General features: G+C 32.5%; 1 protein-coding gene across 2 annotated transcripts; it reads right to left on the reverse strand.

The window, feature by feature from the left end:
- Nucleotides 1-1,304: 1,304 nt before the first annotated feature.
- On the reverse strand, nt 1,305-11,417 carry LOC133822627 (probable cyclic nucleotide-gated ion channel 20, chloroplastic). Of its 2 annotated transcripts, none has more exons than XM_062255025.1 (13): nt 11,225-11,417; nt 10,078-10,582; nt 8,845-9,036; nt 8,232-8,330; nt 8,017-8,154; nt 7,246-7,494; nt 5,964-6,227; nt 4,590-4,735; nt 3,884-3,961; nt 3,265-3,394; nt 2,411-2,657; nt 2,153-2,315; nt 1,305-1,745 (listed from the first exon to the last, which is right to left on the reverse strand). In XM_062255025.1, exons 2-13 carry the CDS (start codon nt 10,570-10,572, stop codon nt 1,625-1,627), a joined length of 2,322 nt encoding a protein of 773 aa, XP_062111009.1. In that variant the 5' UTR covers nt 10,573-10,582; nt 11,225-11,417; the 3' UTR covers nt 1,305-1,624. The 2 variants fall into 2 exon arrangements, with proteins under 2 accessions (XP_062111009.1, XP_062111008.1); XM_062255024.1 differs by having other exon boundaries at nt 10,078-10,588.
- Nucleotides 11,418-11,750: the final 333 nt, after the last annotated feature.

The raw sequence follows: 11,750 nt of genomic DNA on the forward strand, positions 1-11,750 counted from the left end.
CAATTATTGTTTTTTTATTGTTGTTGTTGGTGTTTTTAAATGTTGTTGTTTTTTTTAATTGTTGTTGACTAAATTTAGTGATTTAAATTTTGTAATTTTAAATTTGATAATGTTATTGGTTTTTTATTTTTATTATTAATTTTTGTGTTGTATATTTTTTATTTTAATTATTAGTATAACATAAATTTAAATTTTACAAATGAAATATAATTAAAATAACAAAAATAAATAATTAAAACTTATAATATTATATATGAGGATATATTTGTATTTAAAGAAACTTATCAAGGCTAATTTAGATATTTAATTTTGACTTTAAATGAATAGTAGTGTCTTCATTATTGAAGGCAAATAAGTTGAAGTTTGGTTGGAGATGGATTTTTAGTTAAAAATTTAAAAAAAAAAAAAAAGTGGTTTTGAAGATAAAGATAGTCTTATTGGAGAGGCCCTAAGAAAGTGAAGAAGAGTTTTCTTAACACTCATCTTTATACAAATAGACATTGTTTAAAAAATAACATACGGCATCAAATTAAAAGGAGTGCAAAAGAGAGTGGGCTACAGATTCTCCTTAGCACTCATTTACTTATTTTATTGAGTTAGAGCTATTAAAAATGTTCTGGCTTATCTTTATCTTTGGTAAAGAAATTAGGCATTCATTGTCTTCCTTCCCTGATGTAATAATAGGTTAGCTCACCATTTGGCTAAATTTGCATTAGGGTTACATGATGAGCTCTTATGGAATGGTGAAGTTCTTTACTCTCTTTCTTCTCTTATCCACATACTGAATGATTAATCTTTCATTGATTTTTTTTTTAATAAATAAATAATTTAGCATCGACCAAGATTAATTATCACAACAGCCTGGTAATGATTCTACACAAAAAGTGGTACAAATAATCCAAGTTTTACAAAAAAAGTACTACTACCAAATTTTGAAATATTCCTTCATATAAGGGATTTTTATAAATGAGAGAGAGTTGTAACTTTCATATAGCTTTACTAAATGTGGCAATTATAATTTCAAACTTTTGTAGTCCTGTGTCTTATTGTGGTTACGAGGAAGGAAAAAAAAAAGTCATAAGAGTAGGACTGGTCCTCAACTACAAAATAAAAACAAGGTATAATGGCAATAATTTGATGACATATGTGAAGTAATTTGGGATTAATGATTCAAATAAAAAACAATGAATTGAGGTGGACAGAGTGTAAGGATAAGGACATGAGGGAGTTTATGAACTTAAGATTCAATTAGTATAGAAACAATGACTTGAAATTGAATTAATACAGTAATAAAGCTGTATAACTGAGAGAAAAAGAAATCTGCATGAATTTATTACTTATTAAGAAAGTATGTTTGTCTGTCAAAAATAGTAGAAAGAATAAGCTTTAGATATATAATCACCTAATAATTAGGCTACACTAAATGAATACATCTGCAAATACAACTCATGCTATTATATTTATGCTAATCTCATAGTATTTTTTTAATTTCAACATTGTGAACTACTAGCTAGGGTGATTCACAATGCAGGCTCGAAACAAGTTCTAGATCTTCATTAGTTGGTCCTAATATACATTATGGATTATTTACATTATAAACAAATAAGCAGAAAAGATCAACAGCTCACTTGCTGCATGACGGGCTTGACTGAGAGGTATCTCCTCGGCTCAGGCGTTTCTTTCGGTATCTCCATGCTACTTGAATGCGCGCTGCTGCAACTCCTCTCCAGTAAGGTGATTCATACCTATCAATTAGGAGTGATGTTGTCAAAAGGGATACAATTTTTTTTTCTTCTTCTTCTGACAGTCTAGTTTTCATTTATGATAATGCCTATAAATATCATGCACTGGTTTTAAAGTACGAGAGGGTTTACTCATGGCAGAGCTTCATGCTCCACTATTTGGCTTTGGTTGATTATTTCAATGCTTAATGAAGTAAGAGATGATATGATTCCCCTAATTCATTCAGCAAATAAATGGTAAAAAAAACTTGTGGTTTCCTTTAACAAAACACAAGACACTTCGAAAGGATCATATCTCCCTAAAGAGATTTTGTTTTGGTTAATAAAAGGCCTTTTACTAAAAGACACTTCCAAAGGATCATATCTCCCTAATTTTATTTTATTTTTTAAAAAAGAAGGTAAAAGAGCACCTTATGGCTCCTTGAACGCGTGGATTTCGCAATAGCCTTGAGAAGAGACTAGTAACTTCTTCAAGGTCAGCAGCTCGGAGGGAGAATGCTTCTACATTTGTCAAACACACCACCCTTCTGTTGCTTAGCATTCTCTTTCCTGGAATCCGGATCTTTTTCACATCTAAAACAGTAAAATGCACACTTGTATAATTGTGCTATAAACTTGTAGTTAAACAAGACCTTGTATGTTTGCCATTTATCAAACTGATACCTTACCTTTGTTTACTGAAGAGTGCTCAAGACACCATGTAAGTAATTCTTCCCCACACACGTCCCCTTCTGATAAAGGATCTGTAATCCCATTTTCTCCAACACTCTCCATTTTTCCACGAACTATAAAAGTCATCTTGTCAACTAAACCACCAACATACAAAACTTTGCTTCCTTTGATGTAGGTTTTTTGCCTAAGTTTTTCACAAATGGCATCTATAATTGGATCATCCATGAGAGCAAATATTCGAACCTACAACAATTTTAGAACGGTCAGAATATGCATAATGAATCAATGGAAGGTAAAAGACTGTAAACCAAAAGATCATCATTTAGGCCAGCAGTGTTACACAAGTGCAATTTGTATATCAGAAGCTTGGATGTAAGTGACACTGACAGAGCAAGCTCCATAACTAATGTTTGCCTGATTAGCAACAAGGCTGTAAAGACAACTTAAATCACCATAGGATCTAGTTCTATGAACTCTAGTGGAAGAATATTTGTCTTATGTTTAACTCACTATATCATTGTAATCAACAATCGTTGACAACCAGATCCACCTATTTTTTTGTAAATTAATCACCAATCAGCATCACACCAAGCATTGATTCAATACTATTGAAACATAGTTGCTTTCAATTGGCTTAGCAACTTGTGCATGATAAGTTATGGTATAATTATCCTTGCTTAAACACTTTTCAATTTATTTATTTGGATACCAATGAAAGAATAATCCAGAGGAAAAATCAGAAGTGTTTTTTTTCTTGAGCTAGAAGGATTGGAATAAATGCTAAGTATTCACTCTAACTGGTATACATGGAGTAAAACACAGAACTGAAGAAAGTAGTTTTAAAACTCACCTTCTTGATAAACTTGAAGAGATGGCGTCTTATCTCTCTTTGAAGGTCTTCAGGCAAATTGTCCAAAAGCATTTCCTCATTAACCCCTCTGGTGGCTGCCCAACTGTACCTTTCAGCCTGCCGTACTCGCCTACATTACAGATCAACAGCTTGTAACTTTACAATATCAAATGTCATGTAATTAATTAGCACTACCTACACATTATGATAACATGAATTTAACATGGGCCAAGTATTAAAAAAAATATATGCTACTTTGTTCTTTATTTATCTGAGACAAGAAAATGTCCTAGTATTTGATCCACCTTATAAAGTAATAGTTGTAAAGAAAACACTACTGACACCACAAAACAAAAGTTTTAAAGCTGCCAAATTAACATGTAATTGGATTGCAGAAAGGAGTTCATTCATGCTTTCCTAGACACTTCAGTTCACACCAATGCAGACTTAGTTCCTCTATAAGATTCATTTTTGTTAAGTAGTCTGAATAGTGCATAAACTTATTAGGTTTGCATTGTAAAGAGGAAAGACCAACATCATGTGGAAGAACTTTGATCAAAGAAAGCAATAACATGCATTTGTTTAATTGAATGTAAAGACGAGGTCTTTATCATAATACCTTCTAAGCCCATCCGGTAGGCGTCGGTGGCTCATCCATTGCTCAACATCTCGACGCCGCAGTGACATGTCTAGCCTCCTATAGAGTGGACAAGAAAAAGGTGAATGATTAAGCATATGCTTCTCTGTAAAAATTATGCAAGATGAACGAGGGAAAGTATATTTTAAGCTTGAAATGGTTAACTAATCATTCTAATTTCTAACTGTAAAACCCTGTAACCTTGCTCTATCTTTCATGACACTCGGCAATATTGTGTTAAGTTTCATATTAGCATATTGGAAGAGAAGTTTCTAATATGCCAATATGAAACTTAACACAAAATCTCTAAGAGATTTTAGGGACATATTGGCATTAAATGAAGTTCATCACACAATTCTCTTTTAAGCAACCATTTGCAATGGAACAAACTTCACCAAAAATTTTCTGCATGGTAGCACATTTATGCAAAACGTGTATACTTTCAAATTTCAAATGTGAAAAAGAAAGATCTCCTCAATAAGCTTAAGAAATAACTAGATTTTTTATTAAATGATAGTTCTCTTAAGTTCTAACCAATTATTTTTATAATTTCCAGCAAATATTTCTTTCAAGGAATCATTTTTAGATAATAGATCAATCTAGAAGTCTACTTCTGTTATCATAACACCGCGAGCCCAATAAAATATCCCAAAAATGTAGTTTTTTTTGCATGTAAAACATTTAATACCTTTTTCCAAGAGCTTGGAGAAAGTTCTGCATGTTTCCAATGAGAAGAGCGAAAAGCAAGAGGCCAAGTCCAATGATCGCCATTGTAAAAACAACTTCCCAAACAAAATAGCTCGGGACTAGATTTCCAGCTAGAGTACTGATTTGCTTCATCAAATTAATCAAACAAATATATTGTCAGTAGAGTGTAATTCATCTGTTGCAGTTACTTTCAATCAATTTCAATAAACTTGTATGCCAATTTATCATTTTTATGAATTGATTTGTGATATTACCCTGGTATCTTACCAATAAATATAGAAACATAGAAGTGTCAATGAATTTCCCATGCAAGAAATATGATAGATCAATAACCAATGTGAAAGCATAAATTATCCGACTAAGGACTCAACAGATTTTTCAGAGTCAGGACAACCTATTTTCCTAAGTTTAAGAGTCTCCTAAGTTATATAAATCTGTTTTGATTCAAAGAGTATACTACTGTGTCATTCACTTTCTCTGTCCTCCAGCATTGTTATAAATCATAAATTGTCATTACCCTACTGAAATTTCACTACATAAGTCCCATATGAAATCATAGTTATCCAAAAAAAAAAATAGACAAAATTTGATCAGGATCATGCTGGTCTACTTACCTATGTTAGGTGTGGGAACCTGGAAAAGTCATTCGGCATACTTGGTTTGGTCAAGTTTCTTGATGTTGGCATGATTATTTTCATACTTTAATTACTAGACTGCTTACAGAAGCTTTACAAAGGTGTTAATTAATTTCAGCTTTGATATTTGTGTCAGACAGTAATATCTAACACTCCCTTTGAAATTCACTCTAAGGCTCTTCTTTGCTTTCATACTGTCATCTCAATTCTACATTGAAATCACTTCTCAGGATTGAGTAAAGACAAGAAAGAACCCATTGTCAATTTTTTTAAATAGCATTTTCAATTTTTCTAATCATATATGCAATTGATAAAAATACAATTCTTCATTCATATTATGACATACAACTTCTAAACATCTATTCAAATTATTCCTCTATTGTTCTTCATTATTTATATCTCACACACAAGAACAACCGGAACAGAGAAACTGAATAGGCCACATAATACTACAGCCAACAGCCAATTAAACAGAACTAAATATGAGTAAGAAGCACCTAAGGAGCGTATTGTCATAATAAAGTTTTAAGTCAACATGAAAATATTTAACACATTTACATGGATCAACATCTATTGCAAACTTGCACGGCGTGGGGTTTGAGTGTATCAAGAAGAGGCCATTTTACGAAAATAGAAAGCTACCAAATGTACAAAAACAATAAATACTAGTGACACAAGTAGATGAAATGGACAAAGAGAAGATGAAAATAAAGTGATACCTGGAACCCCCAGAACAGTGAATATACATATCGAGTTATCACATTGGGCTCAGCTGTTAGGTTCACAGCTTTCATGTAGATTCCATAGGAAAAACCATCTTCTTCATAAAAGCAAATATTGGCCTTGATAGTATTACGAATCCAATTGATCTTCAGTATATTTGTATTACCTTCCTCCTCAACATTTCCATGTCCACAATCTATGAAATTGCATAGCTTGGGGTTGGTGTCATTGCAAGCATCTCGGAGACATTGGTTAACCCTCTGGACAAGAAAAAAAGGGAAGATCAGTGTATGTCAATTGAATCTCCATTTGTCAATCATATCATCATATGTTAGTAACACATTAGAAAGACATTATTCAAGATACAAATGCAATTTAGAAACATCTAACAAAATCTATTACCTGTAATGCCTGTTATAAGTTATAGCACTTAGAATGGGAGTTAACACAACAAGCACACAAGCACCAAAAGCACCAAGCTTTAAAATGGTTTGGCTAAAGAATACCTAAATCAACGGACTAAAAACCATCATAGAAACTTCTTGAACTAAGAAAATACCCTCTGAAGCTTTAAATACAGGACCATTTTTATTTAAAAGAATAAATAGATAAATAACTTTATTAAGGTTTTTGTAAGAAAAACATGTTTTTTACTTTTTTTTTTTTTTTGTGTAGTAGATGTTTGTTAGAGTTTCAATAGAGAGTCCGTAATTTTGTAATAAAAAACTGTATTTAAAAACAAAAGTAAAAAACTTTAAAGACTCATGTAAAACAATAACAATAATAATAAAGAGTTTTGAAACAGAAAACCTGTTATTTATCCATTTTCTTTATGTGTATCCTCATTTATCTAAATTTAACTAGTAGTAATTTAGGAAATTAGGAAACTCTAACTAATTTCAATTTCCTTTGTGGATAGTTTTTTTTTTTGTTGTTGTTGGGGTGAATAAATATTCTTTAATACCAGTAGAAGTATTGTTTGTATAAAACAAATCACTAAAAAATTCAAATGTAATGAATGTTAAAAAATGAGTACTCACACAAATGAAGAGTTCACATGAGATAATAAACCTGACAGAATCAAATTACATCGTTAAAAATATGCACATTTTGCACAGCATGAAAGTTTTGGCTTCTCTGATACAATTCGCAGAAGTGATATATTCACGATCTCTGCACTACAGCTTTTGTAAAAACTGAAGTACAACATGAAGAATTATAAGCACGAGAGTTCTAATTTTAGATATTTCAACTAGTAAATTAAAGAGATCCACTAACCTGTAACCCAAAGAGGTACCAGAGTGATCCAACAACATGGCCAGACAACACAAAGGTTAGAAGATTGATTATAAAATTTGCCCATGCTGACTCAAATATGAAGCCACTTGGAGATTGACCAGCAAGCATAGGTAAAAACCTATACAACCTTGGAGCATACTGAGCAAGGATTGCAGCACGTAAAAGATTTTTTGCATAGTTTGCTCCAGATGTCCCCAAGTGATTTGGTAGAACTAATAATATAATGATCTGCAAATTAAGAATTTATTTCTGTCACTGAAAAGAACAACAAAAGCTTACCGCCAGTTATTTCAAACAATATATATACAATTACAGTTGTGCATATAAAGACTGACAAATAACTTTTTTCCACACAGGCAAGGGCATAAAAGAGAGTACGTTAAAACTCATAGGTATGTCGATCCATAAGTTCATATGTCTCGAGTTCATGTCCATAAGAGAAGGAACAGCTGGATAACTATTAACTCAAAAGCCTGGTAAAAGGGTGACCTCTTCCACACGCATACATACATGTGCTACATTAACAATTATCAACACTTGGAATTTGAAAATAGCAAAGGATCATGTGCAACTTGAAGAACAATCCTTCTTTTAATTTATGCAACATTGATGAATAGCTGACTACAATAAAGAACAAAGAAAACTAGTTATAACCATGTAGCAAATAAATCTAGTCTAGTAGTTAGTATGTTCCCCTCACAATAGAAATCTTGAGTCAAAAGAAAGAGAGAAAGAGAGAGAGAGAGTTACTTGAGGAAGTGGCAATACAACAAAAAGGTCAATAAAAAAACATCCTCGAAAGTAATTGCGGGCAATCTTCTGCGGATGGTCAACTAACTCTCCAGCACCAACAATTCTAGACTCGGGAGCCACATAAGCCAACCTAAACTGAGAAAAGAACAATAGTTTCAGACAGTTATGATTTCCAAATAAAACACCTGGAATGAGGAGAGAGGAATGCTTACCTGAAGAAGCATGTGCAATAAGTATACAAAATCAGTCAAGCTTCTGAAAACTACAAGTACTTTTGTCATGGGCATGTTGATGACTATGCATTTGTTATCCTGCATAGTAGGTGTCGAGATTAATTAGGAAAGGAAATATGAGAATGAAATGAAACAAAAGAAATCCTCCTAAGTTAGTGACTTTTGGATTTACTTTTGTATCATCTTCTAATAAGAGGCCATTTTCATGTTGCTTAGACATAAAATGTCCAATAATCAAGCACATATCAGTTGACTAAACCATTAAGAACCCATTAAATCTCTTTATAGATGGTTAATTTGACATTATTTATGCACTCCTGGGTTTTTAAAGAGCAATCCACTGTTGAAATTTCTAACAAATTTCTAATTTAGACATTTCTTGAAAACTAGAGAATTATCTTTGATTAGTTATGACTTATTAATTCATTCTTTCACCAAAATATACCATTTCTATTCCTTTGAAAGAGTAGATAAAAGCAGATGAATATGGCGCCTGCATTAACTACATTATCTATCAGGATTGCCAGATTCAAATTAAAGCTTACTTAATAGTTTTTGAGTAATAACAAAATCAAGTAAGAAGAATCATTACCTTCTGAACTGATAGCAAGAAGAAAAACAATGGATCTACAAAAATTGCTATCAAGCAAGAAATGACAAAAAATTTGATCCATTTCTGTACGGCTTTAGCGTGGGGGTTCATTACTGGAGGTATATACAGCTTCAAACAAGAGAAAAATCTCCTCGCCCAACCTTTAGCATCCCCATAGAGAGCATTATGGAACTGGAAAACAGTCAAAATTTAGAAAAGTACATAAGCTTCTTGAATTAGTCATTTATCATCTTTCAAAATAAGAAGAAAAAAAAATGTACAAGAGAATTTATTAAGAATATTAGTAACTAAAAAATTAAGTTAAGCAACTTAAAATAATTTAGTAATAATGTTAAACTCGACTTTGTGTCACAAAGATTATATAATGTAGTAATCATTAATTTGGAAATGAATGATCATAACAAAATTTGAAAGTTAAAAAGTAGATGTTATTCTTTTTGAATAAATGCTTGCTCTCTTCTATTTTATAGTTTCTGTTTTCACCTAATAAAATTGTGAAGTATGAATCTTATCATATTCACTTAACTGAAATATGTACCGAAACACAACAGCAACCCCACTTACGATACCACACCAACTTCTTCTAAAAGTAACATGTGAAACATGATCACCAAAACCGCAGTCATTATTTTTGCTCTCTCCAGGGGTATTACTTATAACACAACGAAGCAGGACACAATTTAATTTTCTAAACATGTTTTTACCATGAGAAAAAGCTATTTCTGTAGGAGATATTTTTGTGACTTGTATATCCTAATTCCAAACTAATTTAGCAAAGAATAAAGGCAGGACTTCATTTACAGTCTTCTCACTCGGTGAGGCACTATTAAGAACTTAAAAAAGAACCAATATAAATTATCCCACTAATCCAGTTGATTAGAAAATCATCTCTTCTGGTCCAGTTTTAAATTCTTGCCTTGTTTCCATTGAAGGTCCCAAAATGTCAGGTTTTAGGAAATGAAACTTGAAATCGGGGAAGTTAGAAATCATAACAACACAAAAGGTGTATATTTAATGCTACCAATGCATCAACAGGAGGCCATTTAAAGAAGAGTCAAAGGACCTGGAAGTTTATTTTCCGTAAAATGACAATTTTGTGTTAACTAAACATGTCAAAAGTGCAGTCATACCTAACCAAAAATTTATTTGGAAAAGTCCATCAGGGGTTATGCCATTATAAAGATGTATAACTGGATTGAGAAAGAAGCATACGTTGGAATAAGTTTTGTACTGATTCTGGGTCTGGGGACGAGCTTTGTAACTGTAATAAGATGGGCATGTTGTGCAGTAAGGGTCGTTGCACATTCCCAATTGCCCAGATCTTAGTAAGTGGTCATTTTTTCTGGCTAATCTGTCATCATCAGGCCAATCAATATGCTTTATGGAGGGATACTTCTCTATCTTAGGCTCCCCTTCTTTCAGCCCTGTGGCGGCTTGACTTGGCCGCAGAAGACTATCAACTCTGTGGTTAGAATATAATGGACCGCTCATTGGAACAAATGGAGTTCTCTGACTCCTCAAGGGGCCAGTATGGCCTACAAAATTGGTTTCTCTCTCATCTGAATCCATGGAACTCATGTCAATGGAGAGTGAAGCACTCCGGCTCCATGGGACAGACCTTCTGCGCGATGAGTCAGTATGTTCACCAAATGATTGTTGCTGAGTACCCATCAGCATCGGCACCTCATCTTTTTCTGAATCAGCCATTTCTCATGAACTACACCTACAAAAGGAAGATTATTATAATTCTGGCTACACCACTAAAATATATTGTTCAACCATTTTTTTTATAGGAAACAAAAGGCTTATTACTGTATGATAAAGGAAACTAAAAGTAATTGAACATTGTCTCTGTCCAATTAAGAATAATCAAGAGAAAGTAATTTGGTATTTTACCTATACACTGCTATAAATTCAAAATTATTGTTTAAGATTAAAGATGTTACATCTTCACTTCAAAGTTACTAGAAATTTAAGTTTACTTTTTCATAGACTGTCTTGTCAAGCTGGTAGGTCAAAATTTGCTTAATTGAGCTGAATAGCTAAGAAATTTAAGCATGAAGCATATCGGCCAAGTTATGTAAAACTTGAAAGATTGAGGCTTTTCAAACTCAAAAATCAAGCTTCATGTTTAGAAGATTTGAGTTACTATAATACATTACAAACAACCATCCAAACCAAACCCACAAGTGACCAAAAAAAAACAAAAAGCTTCGCTATCATAGTTGCGTAAAAATCGAAAGGGCATAATACCCACTTCATAAAATTCTGAAAAATGCTAAAAGATAAAGAATAAAAGCCATACTTTTCACTATCTTGTAGTTGAATACATTAAAATAAATACAGAGAAGAGCACAACCTGCTTAGAAGTTTTGAAGAACTTCACTCTCGGACAGGAAGCTTCAAATGCATAACCCAGAAACACTGTGTCTGTGTGAGAGAGAAAGAGAGATTGACTAAGTGCTTAAGAAAAGACTTTGAAAAGTCAGTTGTTTCATGGGAAAGGAGGAGGTTCTTGTAAAAGGGTCTTTGGTATTAATGTGAAAACAAAAGTATTGTACTACTTGAATTTGTCTGCTGTCAGGGACGGCTTACCAGACCAACTACCTCTTTCTCTTCACAGTTAAATATCTTTCTTTTCTAAAAAAATAAAAACTTTAAATACCGTTATAGTATTTTTTTTTACCTCATTTATTATTATCATCATTTATTTTCCTGATTTGTTATTATTACACAAGTATCAATTAAATCCTACCAATTAAATCCTCTCATCCAATTATCTACTCAAAGTTTCAACTCAACCCAATTATTTCATTTGAGAAAACAAAACACACACGCTTAAGAAAGAATACACAGACCATATGATCCATGTCAAAATGTTATAT

Source organism: Humulus lupulus, chromosome 3, assembly GCF_963169125.1.
Source record: "Humulus lupulus chromosome 3, drHumLupu1.1, whole genome shotgun sequence".
Taxonomy (NCBI): Eukaryota; Viridiplantae; Streptophyta; class Magnoliopsida; order Rosales; family Cannabaceae; genus Humulus; species Humulus lupulus.